The sequence below is a fragment of the Hoplias malabaricus genome, chromosome 5 (genome assembly GCF_029633855.1).
Source record: "Hoplias malabaricus isolate fHopMal1 chromosome 5, fHopMal1.hap1, whole genome shotgun sequence".
NCBI lineage: Eukaryota > Metazoa > Chordata > Actinopteri > Characiformes > Erythrinidae > Hoplias > Hoplias malabaricus.
This window is the reverse complement of record NC_089804.1, coordinates 43,935,553-43,956,984: the sequence shown is the minus strand read 5'-3', so window position 1 is coordinate 43,956,984 and position 21,432 is coordinate 43,935,553. Positions and strand designations below refer to the sequence as shown.

The window sequence follows — 21,432 nt, the reverse complement described above, 5'->3', positions numbered from 1 at the left end:
AGGGTCCCTGCACTAAGTGCTAGGGCCCTAATTAATTTTTACTATTACGCAGACAGTACACAGTTGTACATATCAGCCAAGCCTGATGACAAATACAGATTAAAGAAAGTAGAGGACTGTGTAAAAGACATGATTGGCTGGATGTTGCTTAACTTCCTCCTTCTAAACAGTAATAAAACAGAGGTCCGGCTTCAGGATATAAAAGTGGCAAGAAACAAATCATCATATTTAATGTTAAATCTCGCTAACTTTCCAGTTATATCTGGTTCAGCAGCAAAAAATCTTGGCGTCATAATTGTCTCTGTTTTATCATTCAATCAACACATAGGCAGTATCACTAGGACAGCTTTTTTACATCTACGCAACATATCCCTGCATGACGCAGAAACATTAGTTCCTGAGAGAAAGAGAGAGAATATGTATAGAAGGCCGTTGGTCTCAAGAAGGCCAGGCCCAAGACCTGACCCAAGGCCTGCTTTTCTGCATTGTATTTGGCCAATCACATCCCTTACCTCTAATGAGCTCCTGGCTACCTGCATGGCCCCTTTTGGCTTCCATTTCCTTCCTGCTTTTGTGACACGTGCTGCTGCTTTTACCACTACATCTTTTGATCCTGACAAAATCATCTCACTATTAGTTAGAACTGGTAATTATAAAATATAGTTTAAATTAGTTTATAATTATAACTACAACCACACCTCTATGGAAAGTGGACCTCATTTAAAGGGCAATAAGCACAGTGCCATGAAATCAAAACAAAAACTCTAAATCTACTATATTATGCACATCTTAGGCTCAAACTCTGGTCAAGAAGCCTGAAGACACAAGGTGTGTTTTCTCACGGTTGGCTAGTAGAGCATGTAACAAAGAAGGATTCCTCAGTTTAGCCAGACGTCTGAAGGAACATTCCTAGTAGATGATTGCATTATTACAGTTAAGAACCCTGATTACAAAATCCATGACTTTAACTGTACAAAGAGGAGAACACTACCTGCCCAGATCTTCCACATCAGCTAACAAAAGCCTGCACAGAAACCAGCCTTCCTGTACATGTGGAGTCTGCTGACAGACACTCAATAGTTTTGTTGTTACTCATTAACAGCAACATACTGTTTGAACTGTGAGTGAATTATTGTCATTTAGAACTATTAGACTTGGCAGTAACTGTCCAACTGGCAGAGAGGAATTGCAAAAGTGAGACAAGTGAATTCTTGCCAAAGAGAAGGCATCCAGCACATGATCATTCAAGAGATTTAGACTCATTTAAAACTCCATAGAGCAGGAAATGCCTACAAGTCAGTGTTGCATAGAGCATAAAGATGCGAGTCATGTAATGATTTCAGTGATAAATTCACAGCTCGTTTATGACTGCTCTACTGCCAAGGTCCAATTTCCAGTGTGCTTCACAGTCATGAATCATCAAATTGTTGACTTGTTATTGTTACTGTTTGTATTTTGGAATTTCACTTTTTAAAACTTTGCAATAATTTTACTAGTCCTGTGTAACTCAGGTTTAACTCTCTTCCCCCTTCAGTCCAACATTCTCCAACTCTCTATATTCAAATCAAACCTCAAAAAACCTCATTATTTGAGCAACTTTGAAATATATTGTTTGAATTTTTAATCTGAATTTATTAACCTTGAATAATAACAGTGAAAACGTGTTCCTGTAAATTCACGAGTTCTATTCAAGAGCAATATTCAGATGCATAATTTCAAAGCAAAATATTCAGAGGTGTCAATCTGAAGACTTAAATTCAAAAGCAGCAAAATTCAGATGCACAATTTCAGTGCAAAATATCTGAGTGCTACAAATTCAAAGGTGGTAATATTTCAAAGTCTGATGAGACAGATTTGCTTCCATAAACATGGTTTATCCAAGTCAGTGTATAATTAGGGGGGCAACGATACACAAATTTCACAATACAATACGTATTGCTGTTTTTGCTCCATGATACGGTACATTTTTGATACAACATGGAGAAAGAAAATCATTTTCATTTTCCTTTTTTTGATGTCCATGATAAAGAGGCCAATACAAACACAACAGTATATTTGGAAAGGATGACTGGTACCAGAAATTCATTCCTTCATTCATGAAACCACTTATCCAGTTAATGGTTGTGGTGGGTTCTGAGCCTACACAGAATCACTGGGCGCAAGGCAGCAACACATACTGTATGGTGGCACCAGTCCTTCACAGGGCTTGGGAGCAAACCAAATCACCCAGAGGATACCCACACAGACACAGGGAGAACACACTACACTCCTCACAGTGAGTCACCCAGAGTTGGTCCCTGGTCCCTGGAGCTGTCTGCCTGCACTGAGGACTGTTAGTGCAGCAAGGTTTGGCAATAAATAAATAAATAAATAAATAAATAAATAAATAATTGAACTGATCCCACCCTTAGTTTACAAACATTCAGATTTATGTCCAATTCATGCCCACCCTCATTTAAAGGACAGATAGAAATCATTGAATGTCCCCACTTGCCACTGTACTCTAATCTCCAATGCACATCAATATCCTATAATACAGTGCAAATATGATTACCCTTGGTTAGGGGATTAGTCAGCTTAACAATAACACATGGAACAAGGAATATAAGCCATGGTCACAATTTCACGCAAGATGTGATTTTCAGTGTGATGACACACCAAAATCTGCCGTGGACAGCACCTGGAAACAGACACTCAACAATTGAATAAAAAAAAAAATTAAAAAAAAGACTCAAAAAGTCTAAGCTTATTACTGAAAATACGTTCTACTCCTTCACTCTTTCTATTCAGAGCTACTGCTCAGAGATAGTACTGTGTTACGTTAATCCTCTACTACAACTTGTGATTACTAGTGTGCAGATTCTACAAAATGGGCACATAACCACTGACGTGCACACATACGTACAGGGGAATTAATGTGGAAAAAAAGGTCAACAAGAGCTAAAAAGATGATCTAAAATACACTTGTATCTTAGTATTGGGCAACAATAAAAATAGGCCTAAAATATCCGATTGGAAAAGATGGATGTTTTAATTAATTAAAGAATTAATGTTTGTCACTGATAACTATGATTTTTAAATTGTGCACAGCCTCTAAAACATGCCTCCTAATCCTTGTTGTCCATGCAGATAAGTGCAATCAAAATAGGGAAAAAGTACTTTTTGTTCTTGCACACAATTGATTTTGTGGAATCATTTCAGATCTTTTAACCGATAACAGTAATTTTGGAAAATATATTCCGGCTTTATGGAACTGTATTTCCTCCAATTCATCTTTCATTTTTCTGCACTGAATGATTTCTACTTCATCACGACACGCATCTAAATAAGTTTCATCTACATTTATACACAGGGGATAATGATTCTCTTGTCTGCTCGAAAAATCTTTAAGCTCATCTATACCTCAGTTTCATATCATTTTCTGGTTATAAGATGATCATGGCACATGTCATTTTTGACTTTTGGATTTTCACTGGCTGTAAGCCATAGTCATCAACATTAAAATAAATAAACTAGATTTATTTATATATAAACTTATATATGAACGTTATTTATTCAGATGCACCTTTATATCAGTGGAAAGTTTATAAATACATCTGCTGATTAGATCTTTCATGCAAATAATGTTGTGAACCCATTGGCCCCTGTTAAAACCTTAAGGGTCACAGATCGGAGGCCTGCACTACTCTGTAATGAGTGAATCATTCATACCACATCAGTTGTAAAGATTCAAAGCTCACTGGGCCTCACGCTAGTTGTAACTGGGCTGAGAGTGTTTCTTTGGCCTTGATACATTTTGTAATAAAATAATACAAATTAATTTCAAAATATTACTACATCCCTATTTTGATCTCTTCAATATTCAACATTTCTTTTTATATAATTGTATAAAATCTAAAGTGTCCCATGTTGTTTTGGTTCACTTTATGCAAGATATCATAAAAACACAACTGTTCTGATCTTAGTCTTAGTCTTCTTTAAATCTCAATCCATTTATCCCTATGCTACATAGTGGTGGCACTCCCTCTAGTGGTGTTATGGGCTGCTGCAGACAAATGCTGCTTACCTCAGACGCCAAACTACAATTTGCAACTGTTAAGAAAAATCACGGAATAGAATACGCATATTTTTATTATGAGAACATAGTGTACTGTCACAGTCAAAAAAAAAAAAAGAAAAAGAAATATTAAAGGAACCAAACACAGTGGACAAAAATAAAACAGTCGCATATTCTCCCAACGTTCCACAACAGATCATTGTACATTTCAAAAACCTCTCTTTCTCTCTCTCTCTCTCTGTATATATATATATATATATATATATATATAAATGCAACACAAAATTCATTATTCAGGTTCCAAACTTTTCAACAGCTTTTTCAGATAGAGATAATGTTGATGCTGATATGGTACATCAGTACAGGCCATAATTACCAAACCCTGAGTTTCAACCCACCTCTATTAACATAAACATTTTCTATAGAAGTTTGTGATAATAGTGTTAATCATAATAATAATAATAATAACAACAGTGATAATAGACAAATCAAGGTGTACATTGCACATAAGTCTAATGTGATCTTTAAAATACTTTGCTGTGGCAAAAAAAAACAACGAACATATGTAATTGGTACTTTTTTTTTTTTTTTAGCATTGGCATTGAGAATATGGGATTGTGTGTTGAGAACCAGCAAACACAAAAACATAAAAACAACAACTTTGAACAATAACTTAATCTTTCAAAATGTCTATGTGCTTGGCAAACAACCCTGATAAATGTGACAGAGATAAATAAGAGAAGAATACACATTCAAATCGCCCCTGGTTCATACTTACAGTATAATTTTGGAGGAGTTTAGTAATAGCAATATCCAAAGTCCTGGTACACACTGTGTGTGGGAGTGTGAGTGTGACACGGAGAATCCACTGACCTCTTCCTAGGCTGTGACAGGGCAGTGAAGGCTGGGGTGGTGTTATAACAAATTCCAGAGGTTTTTTTATTCTGGAACAATCTCAGGTGTCTGTCATAGGTAGCCTCAGTTTTGAATGGTTAAAAGCCCTGTGCATCCAGCCTGCATCTCTATAAATGTCCTGCATTTGAACCTGAGTGTGTCCAAGTACACACAGATAGGAGTCTGATCTCGTGAGCTTTTAAAGTCTTTGGTTTGAAATTCGAGCACAAGGGCAGAAGGCGGCATGTAAGGTCTGTCTGTACTTGTGTGTGGATATTCCCTCAGGCCCAGTGTACCTGGGCGCCAGCAGTAGAGACTCTCTTGGTCTCCAGCAGTGAGGAACCTAGTTCTTCCTCACTGATTTCCTTAAGTCTCTTTTCCTCTAGGAAGGCCACAAGAGAATTCCTCATATCCACCACGTCCAGCATCTGCTGTAAAATTTGCTCCTCCTCTGCCTGCTGCTCTGCAGTCTTCTCAGAGTCTACACAGACACACACACGGTATTACTACAGTTAGAACTGGACTTATGCTCATGTGTGCATACTACAGAAACTATGCATTCAACCATATGGAGCAGGCAAGAAAACAAATAAATACAAAATCCATTACATGCTGTAGGATGTTAAGCTAGCAGATGTGGCCCAGGCACATGTTAAATCCATGAATTTTTTCAATCATTCAATTTATTCATTCATTCATTATCTGTAAGTTCTTATCCAATGCATGGTCACGGTGGGTCCAGAGCTTACCTGGAATCATTGGGCTCTAGGCGGGAACAAACCCTGGAGGGGGCGCTAGTCCTTCACAGGGCAATTCACACACAGTCACTCACACCTACGGTCACTTTTGAGTCGCCAATCCACCTACCAACGTGTTTTGGACTGTGGGAGGAAGCCGGAGCACCCGGAGGAAACCCACACGGACACGGGGAGAACACACCAACCTCTCACAGACAGTCACCCAGAGCGGGAATCGAACCCACAACCTCCAGAACCCTGGAGCTTTGTGATTGCGACACTACCTGCTGAACCACCGTGCCACCCAGGGGTTGGACAATGAAAGTGAAACACCTGGTTGTAGACCACAATAATTTATTAGTGTGGTGTAGGGCCTCCTTTTGTGGTCAATACAGCGTCAAATCGTCTTGGGAATGACATATACAAGTCCTGCACAGTGGTCAGAGGGATTTGAAGCCATTCTTCTTGCAGGATAGTGGCCAGGTCTCTACGTGATGCTGGTGGAGGAAAACGTTTCCTGACTCGCTCCTCCAAAACACCCCAAAGTGGCTCAATAATATTTAGATCTGGTGACTGTGCAGGCCATGGGAGATGTTCACCCATGTTCATCAAACCAATCTTTCACCAGCTTTGCTGTGTGTATTGGTGCATTGTCGTCCTGATACACAGCACCGGCTTCAGGACACAATGTTTGAAACATTGGATACACATGGTCCTCCAGAATGGTTCGATAGTCTTTGGCAGTGACGCGCCCATCTATCACAAGTGTTGGGCCAAGGGAAGGCCCAAACCATCACTGATCCACCCCCATGCTTCACTCTGGGCATGCAACAGTCTGGTGGTACGCTTCTTTGGGGCTTCTCCACACCGTAACTCTCCCGGATGTGGGGAAAACAGTAAAGATGGACTCATCAGAGAACAATACATGTTTCACATTGTCCACAGCTCAAGATTTGCGCTCCTTGCACCATTGAAACTGACGTTGAATGTGTGTGTGTCTGTGTTTCCCTGTGAAAGACTGGTGCCCCCTCCAGGGTGTATTCCCACCTTGCGCCCAATGATTCCAGGTAGGCTCTGGACCTACCGCGACCCTGAACTGGATAAGCGGTTACAGATAATGAATGAATGAATAAATTCTTGCATCTCCAAAATGGTAATATACTAGGTGATAGATTAAAAATGTGTAACTTTTAATGTAAATGCATTTAGTAAGACCTTTTTTTTTTTGCTATTCCTATTGATCCATTCTTCATGAAATGTGCAGACAAAGTAACGAACATGAAACAGATACAAAATTTAATTCCGACAGCAGGTTGTTCTGTAAATACCATCAATCTCCATGTAGCGCCGCAACTCCAGCTCCAGCATGCTCTGCTTATCCTCCAGTTCCAGCTGCCTAGACCTATGGCGTTGAGCATGAACAGTAAAATTAAACAGATATTAGAGTCACTGCATGTGGTGTCACAGCACTGTGATAAAAGGCATAGATGGTTTTTGAAAGTGGGGGCTGCAGTGTTACAGAATGTAAATATATGCTAAATACACGGCATGTTAAGAAGACCTTAAATACAGCCTAGCAGCCTTCATGTTAAGCTTAATAAGCATTAGCCCTGTATATTCAGACATTCAGAAGAAAGGTTGCCAGAGCAACAAGACAGGGGAAGTGCTTTCTGAAAGGCCTTCATTACTTGAGAATTTACTGTTTTTCCCTTCTGCATAGCAAATGTTTCCAGTTCAAATGGACTGATGTAAATTATACGACTTGAGAGAAAACATTAAATGCTAATGTAAATAAACACTACATATATTCAGACTGTCTGCTCCTAATAAGATTCACTGACTTGGGGTAAGAACATCTAGGCCTGAGACTTACGCCACCATCAAATCAGACTCCTCAGTAACCAGATCATTCTTCTGTTGGACAAGCTCAATCCAATCATCTATCATAGTGGTTGATCCATCAGGACCTAAAAGAGAAGCACAGATAATTGAATATAGCTTATACTGTAATCTCTCGCTACTTTGCGGGTTTTTTCAAGGGGGGCTTATGGTCGCTATATCGCAGATATTGAGGGAAAATCTAGGAAAACAGTGAAAGATGAATAGCCAAAAGTATTTTTTTATTATTATTTCCATGTATTAGACTGGGGCGGCACGGTGGCGCAGCAGGTAGTGTCACACAGCTCCAGGGGCCTGGAGGTTGTGGGTTCGATTCCCACTCCGGGTGACTGTCTGTGAGGAGTTGGTGTGTTCTCCCAGTGTCCGCGTGGGTTTCCTCCGGGTGCTCCGGTTTCCTCCCACAGTCCAAAAACACACGTTGCAGGTGGATTGGCGACTCGAAAGTGTCCGTAGGTATGAGTGTGTGAGTGAATGTGTGTGTGTCTGTGTTGCCCTGTGGAGGACTGGCGTCCCCTCCGGGGTGTATTCCCGCCTTGCACCCAATGATTCCAGGTAGGCTCTGGACCCCCCGCGACCCTAAATTGGATAAGCGGTTACAGATAATGGATGGATGGATGGATGGATGTATTAGACTGGGCCTGTAGGTGACAAAATATATCATTTACAAGTGTTTCTTACGTACAGTACATGTGTTGTTCATGTCCACATCCGAGTGAAATTTACTGACGCTAAATCACAGCTTAGGAATGACTCTATTAAAGAAAATGGTAGGATATCACATGTAGCTCCAGCTGAAAATAGAATTCTATTTTATTTATCTTATAGAATGACTGTTTAATGCAAAGGGTGGGTTGTTAACAGTAACAGGGAGGGATTTAAAAGTCCAAATACTCGTTAAATACATAAAAAAAATATATATCTTTCCTCTACTTTGCAGAAATTCGTTTTTCACGGGTGGGTCTTGGAACGCATCCCCTGCGAAAAACAAGGGATCACTGTACTGTTATTAACAATGCAATGAAACAAAGAAAGTGTGGTGTTTGTATAGCTAGCTATTTTTCTCCTTTTATGGACAGAGTATGGCCCTATATGTTACAAGCAGCACAAGTTTGTTAGCCCTTACCTGCTTTCTTATATTTCCTCCCCTGAAGTGCCATTTCAAGATATGCAACAGACACATGCTTACAATATATTCGATGTTATCAATGCCCCTCACATTTAAAGAAGACAGTCAACAAAGTTGCATTTTCCTTGACAGGTCGTAAACCTCACTAGCCACTCTATCTACCACTTGAGAAACTATGAAATCTTCAACATTTTGTTGTATTTCTCTTTCACAAAAAGCATATAATTATTAAATACATTTTTAGAATGTGCTGCTCCATTCAGTGCATTTTATGACTGAGCAAACACCCACCCGCAGTTAAACAAATACTCTCCCTCTTACAGCCTGCGTATGTTCACTGCTGATTCTGCTGTTTGACGTATGGGCGGATCTTAATAACAAGACAGTATTTTAAAAAAAAGTAATTTTTGTTTTAGTTATTGTTGGTTTGACAGGTATTCTGAACACTAATCCAGCTTTATTGTGTCCCCACTAAAAAGGGTTGCAAAAGTTATAAGAAATATACATTACCAGGTGAGTTGGAATTACTATGGAGCCCGAGAGGGGCCGTGGGTAAAAATAAATATTAATTCGAGTGAATGATTTACAATTTGTGTGCACACTTCAGTTCATTTGAGCAAATAGCAATTGGTTTGCACGTTTCAACTATTTAGAGTGAACAAATTTAGCAATTCATGCCCACATTTTATTTGAACTTATAAGCAATTTGTGCACACATATATTTCATTTGAGGGAACAATTTAAAATAGTGCTCACATTGCTTTTTTTGTGAGCATGAAAGAACTAATGTATTCACTGGTTTTAAGCCAGCTGCCTTTTGCCAAACTCCTTAAAACAGTTGCATGTAATGTGCATGCCCTGGTATTAATGACTATGAAGTGAGTGTACAGAAGTGTTGAAGTAAACGGCATGCATCATCTTTTCGGTTCTTGAACCCATAACGCTGTTATTTAAACACAGTGACCCCCAGAAAAAATATTATTTGCCCTGGATCAAATTCTAGAAACCTCATTTCATGACATTTCCCATAAATGTCCTTTTTATAACTTAAGAGCCATACATATTTTACATAATTCCTGTGAAGGCGGATTTAGGCTCCTATCTATGTGTCAGGGGGCAGGGATTTTAAGTATTTTAAGCTTATATAAAAAAATAATATATAAATAAATAAAGAACAACATGTACAGTTAGAAACGATTTGAAACAAACTTAAAATAAACAATAAATAAGACAATTAACAAATAAATAAATAAAGAATAATAAATATAGAAATAATTAATCAAATACAGTTTAAAATAATTTAAATAATTAAAATAACTTCATCAATACAAAGAAAAACATCTATGCTTGCTTTTTTGCAGCGCCTTTTTCCTTGATGGAGCCCATAACGAATGCAGATATATATTCATCCTGAGAATGTAATTAACTTGTGGAAAAGGGGTCTGATATGTCCCCCTTTTATAATATGCCCATTATATGATATAAAGATATACTGAGACAACCAATAAGTACAGTGTTCAGAACTAACATCCAGAAAATTAGCTGTTCATAGAGGAATTAATAACAGGTTAAAAAAAATAACACCATACTGACTGATTTTGGAAAATTCTAAGAAGGAGCTATTAAATTAAGAGAAAAAATAAACTAAATGTCTCTTTTGCAAGTATTTCAAAGATGGCTGAAATGCTAGTAAACGTGTTCAAAATGAAAGGTCATACCAGGCTGGCCTCTGAGTGATCTCTCCAGTATCACTCCCTTCTCCTCCAGGTCTTTAAATGTCACCTCAATCTCTTCTAGCCTCCTTTGGATAGACTGTATATCAGACACATCAGACACGAAGAATGTTGTCAGTAAAGCCATAACTACTGGAGGATTTTAGATGGCTGTTAGATCACAGACCCAAATGCATTCTGCTGAAAATTCTTACAAAGGTTTTTAATGCTGCTGCAGGAGAAATCTAATTTTAGCTTCTTTGTAATGCCTGCAGAATTGTCCACGGCTATTATGGGATGTGTTAAACCTGGTTTGGCAGAGTCAAAATTAATCTGAAAGTATATATACTGTCTTATACATAGTGAGGTATATGCAACCTGAGCTTTGCGGAAGCGTTGCATCTCGCTCATTTTGGCTCTTCGCTCCAGAGTCTTCATCTTCATCAGCTCTTGCCTCTCAGTGTCAGAGAGACCCATTTGTACAACCTAAATACATGAAAAAGTGGAATGAATCAGCCACCAACATAACCAGAATAAATCTTTATTTTTTTCCCCCACACTCAGCTGCTGTCCTAAAAGAAGCATTCCAACTTAAGAGAGAACTAAAGCTTTAATTATGTAATCATGAACTTTTTAAGGTGGGAGAGACAGGCTTATTTCTCAAGGTTAGATTTCTATTCAGCATCTGCTTAGTGAAAGATGCAAATGACTGCTTTTATTTCAGTTTCTAACCTTGCCGTCCAAAGAACGATCCTCTGTCAAAAGAGCCTCTTCGTTCTCATCATCATCGTCCTCATCATCAACAGCTTCTGCATCGACGTCATCCTCTGAATCGGGCTGAACTGTCACTGGTAACGTAATGAAAATATAAAATCAGCTGAGAACAGGGTCACGGACTCCAGTCTCGGAGGATCCCAGTAGAGTTGAATGTTTTAAATTTCCCTGATTCAACTTGAAGACTAATTTCATGTCCTCTGTGCTGAACTGGAAGCTTTAACAATGCATCCATTACAAGGAGAATATGACATGTACAGGTTTTACTTTAGCCAAAAAGGTAGCCAACTTTAGGTTCTGCTTCTTTAGTGTTCATGGGTCATTGGGTTAGCGTTGCTAACAAGAAATGGAAAGAGTATTTTATGCCTTACATTTCATTTCAATCTTACATTTGCCTCAAACGGGGCTAAATTATTAAATGTGTACATATTATGAAAAAAGGGGGAAAAAAAACATCTGTTCAGTGCAAGCACACGTCAAGTTTTGAAAACATGTATATTAATGGGTTCCAAAACTGATGGACTGTGACGCTGCCTCAATTTTTCAGTTAGAACCTGTTCTATTTCCTGCGTTTACGGAGCTGACCAACAGAGCTCTGTTGTCATGGTCGCAGACCCAAGAATTGAGCATCAAGACGGTAGCTGAATAGCTGTTTGTAGCAGAACACAAAATCATACAGAACCAGCAACCCACTGACTATAAAAATGCAGAGGTTAAGAAAATCATTTTTTTGGAGCAGCAGACAGAATCAGAGCCTCAAATTCCCAATGCAAATGCCTTTGGAACAGCTCCTTCTACAGCTTTAGATCCTGAACGAGGAGATGTGTATGGCATTTAATTGCTTGGTGTGATGGTTCCACTATGTAAAAAATCACATTTGTTTATATTTTAGTGCATACTTGATGTGAATAGACCATGTCAATAAACATAAAACTAATTGTTTGGATTCTGTCTGAGTGTCTCAAAGCACAGATCTGGACCTATTGTGAGGGCACATATACGCAATTAAAAGGAGCAAAGAAAAAAAGAAAAATAAGACATAATGAGCATAGAGCACACAATGTGAGTGCTGATTAAATAATGTCAAAAATGAGAAAGGAGATCAAAAGAGAAAATGGTTAAAAACCTGAGCTTCTGCTTCTCGCTTGTCGTTCCTGGGCTCTCACATTGAACTGAGCTGTGTCTCATTCTCATTTAAAGGAACATGTCATTCTGAAAAGGGCTGTTCTTACTGAAGATTTCCTAAGATCTACTACGAACATGATGCCTAGCACCATGAAATGAGATTCCTCTGACCAGATAACACATTTCCAGTAGCGAACAGTCCAATTTTTGTCTCTTCTCCCACTGTAATCTGGCCACTTTATGAGCAGAAGTTAGAAAAGACCTTGAGTGCTCCTTAAGAAATTCGTTGGGCAGGACTGAATAGAGGCAATTCTTGCCTGGAAGCTACATGATTTTCAGTCACAAACTGTGAAACTCGCTGGTGGTCCAATTTCACCTTTCAGCAATATTCTGACAAGAATTTCCTGTAGAAATTTTTGTCACTGCTGGTTGACCCATATAACTATATGCATACACCTGTAATTTCAGCTACTTCCTTCACACTATACCCTTTGAATATAAGACATTCACTGCACTGTTCCACTTCTTCTTCATCAAAGAGTTTCCCCACACACCCTACATCTGTTAATAGCCAGATCATCCACGTGCAGGGCCATCTGTAGGAGCCTAAATGTACTACCAGTTTAAACATACAAGGCGATTCCTTTTTGTCTGAGGAGCCATGTTCACTTTAAAGATTGTTAAATTGATCTTTAAATGTAATAAATCAATTGAAATAATCTGTTAAATAGATTCAAACTATCAGTGAACTTGCCTGAACTTTGTTGTATTTGAATTGTGATTTTCAAAAAAGAAACTACTGTGCTATAATAACCCAAGACCAAAGTTGGCCACTTTTGGTTTAAAATATGTTTGGCATGATAGATAAAGAAAACAATAGATGAAATATATGGTCCTACCAGCAGGAAGAAGCACGCTGAAGCGCTGACGCAGCCGCGGAGAGGACAGATTCCATGGAGAGAATTTAGACCTGACCCTTCCTGGCTGAACTGATGCAACTTTGTTCTCGCCCTTCTTTCTGAAACACCTGCGATGCTTCTGTTCTCGAATATGGCCCTGCGATGGCCCTCCACTCCAGTAGCCTTCCTCCTCACCACCATCATGTGGCTTGGATGATGAAGAAGTAGAAGCTGCAGATGAAGATGCCGGTGTCTCAGAGTCTGAGTCCTGACTAAAGCTCAAGTTCATAAGCTGAGTCTTCTCCTCGACTGACAACTGTAGCTTTTTAAGGGGCTGTTTGGGTCTGGAATCAGGCATCCCTTCAAGAATGCCATTTTCTCTCTGGGTAGGTGGGGTTGGCTCATTATTCTCTTCATTTTCAGAGATGGTTACTTGTCTTGATGAGGTGGTGAGGTCTTGGTTCTCCTCGCTGTGTGTGGGGGAGGGTACTATATTATGGACAGTGCGGGGTTTAGGGACTGGTGCTAGGGGGGGGTTGCGGGAACCGCGTGGGGCTGGAACTGGGACTTCAAAGTTGTCTGCCCCATTTTGATTGGGGTCAGTTTCCATTGTAGGTATTCCAGGCTTTTTAGTGTCTTTTGCAGCTCTTGTTGCCAGCTGGTACTCTTGGTCTTCAAGGGTGTTAGATTCTGTTATTTCATCACAGTGAGGGTCTGTCGAGATCTTATAAGAACTTTTTCTCCTCACGGAACGAAATGAGGGAAGAGGCTTGTTTGACTGGCTCTCTTTGTGATGCTCCTTTTTATTCTCTTCATTTTTTTCTTTTTCCCCCCCGCTCTGTTCATTCTCGCTGGCCTGGAAATGATCCTGAAGAAATGGTGAATAAATACATACTTAATTTAATATCATAATCTGATAATATGCCTTAAAAAGATCTATCATTTTTACAATGGGGATCTGTTAAATACAAGGTCAACTACATGATTCATCTGTTAAACAACAGTAACACTGTGCTGTAAAAAGCCTGCTTATTTAAAAAAAAAAGTGCAGCACACAGGTAATTTAGTTTCAGCCATGTCTTGTGAAAGTTAATTTCTACAGGATATAGGTCTGCTGTACGGCAAGTCTCTCTCTCTCTCTCTCTCTCTCTGGAATCATTGCGTGCAAGGCGGGAACACACCCTGGAGGGGGCGCCAGTCCTTTATAGGGCTACACACACATTCACTCACACCTACGACACTTTTTGAGTCGCCAATCCACCTACCAACGTGTAATTGGACTGTGGGAAGAAACCGGAGCACCCGGAGGAAACCCACGCAGACACAGAGAGAACACACCACACTCCTCACAGACAGTCACCCAGAGTGGGAATTGAACCCACAACCTCCAGGTCCCTCGAGCTGTGTGACTGTGACACTACCTGCTGCGCCACCGTGCCGCTCCCAAATTAAATTTCCCCATTAAAATGAATTGAAACGCTATTAATTAATTGATTTTTTTAAATAACAAATAATTTATATATATACATAATAAAAGAGAATGTAAAAAATAAACTGGTTCTATTAAGTGTATTTACCTTATTTTACGGAGGGGGAGGAGATTGGCTGAGTTTTGTTCCCAGTGCTCTATCGCTTAACTTATTTTACTCACTACACACTTAAGGCTACAAAAAACAAAACAAAAACAGTGATATGACAGAGATGCACGGCTAACCGCTCATTGGGATATCTAGTGGCAGGTGGCATAAGCTCACTCGCTCGTAAACGCAGATCTATTAAAGCAAAAACATCGACTGAGCAACGGCTCGTATCTCATCATTCAAGGTTTCACTGTATTTATTTAGGTTATGATAGTTTTGGTATTGGATGTCTTATTGTGTATTTGCAAGCTTCATTTGTTATATGCTTCTACAACAAGGAGAATATTTAGGAATATCCAAGAGTTCAATGTGTATTTTGTTAAAAACCAGGAAACATAGTGGGTTAAAATACTTAAATGTGAAGATGTTAGCAAATGACCACTTTTCTTTAAAAGAATGAAGCAAGAAAAATTTGTGAAGCATCTTAAACATCAAACAATGCATAAGCAAAGAGAAATTTGTTTTGAATGTTTAAATGATATGGATGAATATACTCAGTCAGTAAAAACACATTCATATTACTAAAAACAACAGCCTGACTTTAATAAAACAAATTGAAATGGATTGGCATATTAATATGCAGTGTAATTAGCTCTGATATGGTCCATACCTCCACCCCTGTGGGCAGATCTGCTTGCTCCAAATGCTCCTCCTCTTCCCCCTTTTTCTCCACAGGCTCTGAATGCTGCTCACAGTAGAACCTCCCTGTGGATAAACCAGACAGTAAACAGCTAAGGATGGCAGGGCAGGTGTGTATTGGCATGCAGTCGTACTCTTTTGCTGAAGATAGCAAAGTGCTGAAAAGTGTGATGGGGGAATATGCATGTATCCTTAATCCCAATGATGAATAATTCAGCCAGTGCCGTTTTATTCCAAGAGATGGTATCGGGGACTACAACCAAACCAGCTATTAAAGTCCAATGGAGACACTAAGGATACACAGGTAACTAAAAAAAAATTGTATTGGGAAATAGAAAGTTCTGGATTTACTCTGTAGTGGCCAAAATGATCTAGTATATTTACTGCTGAGAGACAGTGCTATCTCAAAAATATGGTAATGTGAGCTTTATACAAAGCTAGCAAAAAACGCGCACACACACACACACACACATATATATATATATATATATATAAAACCCAAAAACTACAAAAGAAAATTCAAGCAGTGGCATACCTGTGTCAGGATAGAAAGTATATCCTCCCTGGCGCAGCGTGGTACCACACTGCTGGCATGTGAAGCAACTGCGGTGGAAGAATTTGCCCTCGGCACTGCCCCTCTCCAGCACGTAGAGCTGCTGCTGGCAAAAGTAACATAGCTCACTGCTGCCCAGATTTGTGGTTGGCTCTGCAGACACAAGCTATAGAGCACAGGGCAAGACAAAATAAAGGTCAGCTACTGGACTAGGAAGAAATATAACAGTGTGTAACAGATGTAGTTGTACAAGACACATGTCTTGTAGCTTTTTTGTGAAATGTATAATTGTAATTCAAACTTTCTCCTGCTCTTTTGTCATTTTATTCAAAAACATATGACCTAAAAATCTAGTCTAAAAATGGTAAGTGAGAAGAATGTATTTGTCACTGGTTACTTAAGGTCCATTAAGGAAATAGTGCTAACGAAGTGTATTTGTTTTGTTTTTGGGGATAATACTTTACCCAAAAGTACGTGTGAGATTTGGTTTAGATTTTTTAAAAGTGGTGGATTGAAGTTAGCCATTGTGGACATAGCGTTTGATACTTTTGGAAAACTCATTTTTAATACTACACAACAATACAATAAAATGACAAAAGCATGTTTTGAGAATGTTTGAATTTTGAAATAATTATAAAGCCAAATACATGTTATAAAAAAAGGCTTTAAAACCTATTTATTCACCTAAAAGATACAAAATATGCAAAAAAAAAAAAAAAAAAAAAAAAGAAATATACTGTAGCTACCACAGATAAATCGGTATCTCCAAAATTGTAACTTAATTTCACATGGCAGAATCCATATGCTAATTAAATATTACTTTTCATAAAGCCATAGGAAAAAATAGCCTGACTGAATATCCAGCAAAACCATAATAAATACAGAAATTTATTTCTTAAAAAAAGAAAAAAAAAAAAAAGAAAAAAAGAAGCCCCTTATGGATTATTCTTGCTTTACATCTTTAATGCACGTGGGATTGAGAACCATCATGACAATTGAAATAGTTTTACAGGGTGAAGTTTGGACATAATAAATCAGTGTATGTAAGCACAGGAAAGAATTTGCACTCTGGGATTGTACATTAGGTTAATTGCTGTTTTATTTCTGTATCCCTAAATCTGATTTATTATGCAGCTCTAGAAGAAATGCACTTAAGTCAGCGTACAACAATGTAATGAGATTGTATTCCAAATTATACAGGATTTGGATTATATACCACAGCCATGGGATTTAACAAACTGTTAAGAATTATTTATACAATCACACAGTCTATATTCATAAGCCTCAATTACGTCATGTCTCTTTTCGCTTATTGGCAAGATAAAAGATACAACAAGCTACATAGCGTAATTACATCTGCAAGATGCTTCTCATAGATGGGTATCCAATGTTCAACAGCACAGACACATGTTCCACATTTCATAAAGACTGTTACACTACTCACATCTTTCTTCTCTTCTTCCTCCTTCATATCTTGCTCTCTTTTCTCTCGCTTGGATGCCAGATGCTCCTAAGTGGCACACAGTTCATGTTGTTTTCAGCTCATGTTACGTAACTTGCCCCCCAACTCCCAGCACAATAATTTTAATGTTATTTGCATTAGTTGTTGAGAAACTGGATGCATGGTCTGGCAACGAGGTAAATAGCACTGGCTCTTGAACAGTAATTACACACTGATGGTTCATTATAGTGCTGCTGGCCAAGTAGAAACTTCATGCTCTACTTAATTCACACAAGCCAGAGCTATCAGTATCGACCGACTGCAGTCTACAGTGTGAACAGGGCTTTGTGTGCAGGATCTGCTAGTGTGGAGTTATGTGTCAGCACCTACCTTGCGTCTCTGAAGAGAATTTTGTTTGAGCTTGTTCAGGAAGAAGACTGCAGAGCGAGTCCTGGACAGGGAGAGTGACTTGGAGCTGGGTTGGTCTGTGAAGGACAGGACATTTAAAAAAAAAAAAAAAAAAAAAAAAAAAAAAGAGAATTGACTAAAGTGAGTACACTCTCGGGCGGCACGGTGGCGCAGCAGGTAGTGTCGCAGTCACACAGCTCCAGGGGCCTGGAGGTTGTGGGTTCGATTCCCGCTCCGGGTGACTGTCTGTGAGGAGTTGGTGTGTTCTCCCCGTGTCCGCGTGGGTTTCCTCCGGGTGCTCCGGTTTCCTCCCACAGTCCAAAAACACACGTTGCAGGTGGATTGGCGACTCAAAAAGTGTCCGTAGGTGTGAGTGTGTGAGTGAATGTGTGTGTGTCTGTGTTGCCCTGTGAAGGACTGGCGTCCCCTCCAGGGTGTATTCCCGCCTTGCGCCCGATGATTCCAGGTAGGCTCTGGACCCCCCGCGACCCTAAATTGGATAAGCGGTTACAGATAATGGATGGATGGATGGAGTACACTCTCAAAATGGTTCAGTTGCATTGCCTTGGCTTTGATTCTAAACAGTTCTCAGCTTGGATGTACAGTTATACAATAGCATACAAAATTACTTACACTGTACAAGGTTTTTTAGAACTTTACCATCAAATACACACATCTCATTTATGGAAATAAAAGATTCTACAGGAACCAAACCATTCTCCTTTACTGTCCACATTTTTAGCATCCAGTAATGATGAGCTATTTAAATCTTCACATCAAGAACACTGGTTGTGATTAAACAATTTCAATTTCAATTAAAAACAAAATATGTAAATAAAAAAAAGACTAAATACAGAAACAATGGTGGGTAAATATATGGAGTATTAAAGAAGAATTAAATAATCTATAATATGTAACAAAGGCACGGTGGTGCAGCAGGTAGTGTCGCAGTCACACAGCTCCAGGGGCCTGGAAGTTGTGGGTTCGATTCCCGCTTCGGGTGACTGTCTGTGAGGAGTGTGGTGTGTTCTCCCTGTGTCTGCATGGGTTTCCTCCGGGTGACTGTCTGTGAAGAGTGTGGTGTGTTCTCCAGGGTAAGGATAAGCGCTTACAGATAATGAATGAATGAATAAATAATATGTAACAGAACAGAGATGTAGACAACAAGACACAGATGCATCTTAATAAATCATAATATCATCAAAAAGTGAAACTCATAATTTCATTTCAAACAAAGTGGTTTATTTCTTTTAAAAGTTTATGATTACGGCTTGCAGCAAATGAAAACCCAAAAGTCATTATCTCAGAAAATTCGAATAATCAACACAAAACACCTGCAAAAGTTTCCTAAAATTTTAAGAAAATGGTTCCCAAGTCTGGTTCAGTAGGCTAAACATGGGGAAGACTGCTGACAAATATCCAGAAGGCGGTCACTGACACCCTCCTGCTGTATCCAAGCATATTAATGCACTGTAAAAAAAAATTCACCAGCTTCAACTCAAAAACGTGAGTTTAAAATCCAATTAGAATTACTATTTATTTCAACTCATGACTTTAAGTCAAGTTTGGCTTTGAATAAATTTCTGCAACTTGATTTGACTTTAAACTGCTTATTGTTTCAACACATGTTAAAAGTACAAAGGACTCATTCCAAGATAGGTACAGCACCCTCTATAATTATTGGCACCCCTAGTTAAAATGTGTTAAAACCTTAAAATAAATAGATTTTTTTTTTATTGCAGAAGCATAATCTCACTCTGAAAAAAATTAGAAAAAAGCAACCTTCAGATCAAATGGGGAAAAAAAATAAAGGAAAAATCCTGACAAAAAAATAATTAATTCCCATAAAATGACCTGTTCCACAATTATTGGCAACATTAACAATTTCCTGGAAATAAATTTTTAACCATTTATGTCATTTCTACTGTAGTGTATAAAGTGGATCAAAGTATCTAGGAACCTTTAATTAGTAATTCATTACTTCCTGTTTCCCTGGGGTATAAATATGGCGTTACACAGAGGCCTATCTCTCTTACTCACCCTTAAACATGGGAAAGAAAAGAGAACACACTATTCAAGAAAGCAGATGTGTGTTGACATTCATAAATCAGGCAATGGCTTCAAGAAAATAGCCACTCACCTGCAGATGCCCTCATCTACAGTCAGAGCAATCATCACAATGTTCAAAACATCTTGAACTGTGACAAAGCCTGAAAGAGGACGCAAGTGTATCTCGCCACCACACACAGAAGGATGGTCAGAGAAGTAAAAAGTTCTCCAAAGCTCAAATGGTAGCATCTTGGGGTTGCAAGGTCTCCCCCAAACAACCATCAGGCGCCATCTACATACCAACAAGCTGTTTGGTGGCATGCACGGAGAAAGCCTTTTCTGAGTTATACTCATAAAGGTAAACAGGTGGAGTTTGCCTGCGGTACTGGGATTTTAACTGGGACTGTGTGCTTTTTATGAGACCAAGATAGAGCTTTTTGGCCACAAACACTCTAAGTGGGTCTGGCGCAACACCAAGGATGAGTACGCAGTAAAGTATGGGGGAGGATCGGTGATGCTGTGGGCCTGTTTCTCATCCAAAGGACCTGGGAACCTTGTAAGGATACATGGGATCACAAACTCATTGAAATATCAGAACATTTTAAATCAGAATCTGGTGGCCTCTGCCCGAAAGCTGAAAATGGGTTGTCACTGGGTCTTTCAGCAAGATAATGAACCTAAATATGTGGCCAAATCTACTCAAAAATGGTTCACAAGGCACAAAATCCAGCTCCTCTCATGGCCATCTCAGTCCCCAGACCTCAACCCAATAGAGAACCTGTGCGGTGAGCTGAAGACCCAGGACTCTGGACGATTTAGAGAGGTGGAGCAAAGAGGAATGGTCGAAGATCCTTTTCTGTATTCTCCCATCTTATGAAGAGTTATAGGAGAAGATTAAGTGCTGTCTTGTTGGCAAAAGAGGCTGTACAAAGTACTAACACCAGGGGTGCCAATAATTATGGCACAGATGATTTCATTCAAAACATTTATTTCTTAATGTGTTGTTTTTTTCCCCACCAAATATAGGCACTTGAATTAAAGCTTAGAAGAACATCCAGTGTCATACAAACCAGATTCCAAAAAAGTTGGGACACTAAACAAATTGTGAATAAAAGCTGAATGCAATGATGTGGAGATGGCAAATGTCAATATTTTAGTTGTAATAGAACATAGATGACAGATCAAAAGTTTAATCTGAGTAAATGTAACATTTTAAAGGATAAATATGTTGACTCAAAATTTCACAGTGTCAGCAAATCCCAAAAAAGTTGGGACAAGTAGCAGTAAGTGGCTGGAAAAAGGAAATTGAGCATATAACGAACAGCTGGAAGACCAATTAACAATAATTAGGTCAATTGACAACATAATTGGGTATAAAAAGAGCTTCTCAGAGTATCAGTGTCTCTCTGAAGCCAAGATGGTAAAAGGATCACCAATTCCACCATTGTTGTGCAGAAAGATAGTGCAGCAATACCAGAA

General features: G+C 39.0%; 1 protein-coding gene across 1 annotated transcript in view; it reads right to left on the bottom strand.

The window, feature by feature from the left end:
• Positions 1 to 4,126: 4,126 nt before the first annotated feature.
• Positions 4,127 to 21,432, bottom strand: part of mical1 (microtubule associated monooxygenase, calponin and LIM domain containing 1) — a 61,138-nt gene continuing 43,832 nt past the window's right edge. The window contains exons 14-24 of the mRNA XM_066670926.1: positions 17,887 to 17,981; positions 17,500 to 17,565; positions 16,038 to 16,221; positions 15,474 to 15,568; positions 13,224 to 14,091; positions 11,158 to 11,273; positions 10,804 to 10,911; positions 10,432 to 10,525; positions 7,562 to 7,655; positions 7,017 to 7,090; positions 4,127 to 5,432 (exon numbers count right to left, since the gene is read on the bottom strand). Coding sequence (XP_066527023.1) covers positions 5,233 to 5,432; positions 7,017 to 7,090; positions 7,562 to 7,655; positions 10,432 to 10,525; positions 10,804 to 10,911; positions 11,158 to 11,273; positions 13,224 to 14,091; positions 15,474 to 15,568; positions 16,038 to 16,221; positions 17,500 to 17,565; positions 17,887 to 17,981 — 1,994 coding nt within the window. The 3' untranslated portion in view covers positions 4,127 to 5,232. The remainder of the gene's footprint in view (positions 5,433 to 7,016; positions 7,091 to 7,561; positions 7,656 to 10,431; positions 10,526 to 10,803; positions 10,912 to 11,157; positions 11,274 to 13,223; positions 14,092 to 15,473; positions 15,569 to 16,037; positions 16,222 to 17,499; positions 17,566 to 17,886; positions 17,982 to 21,432) is intronic.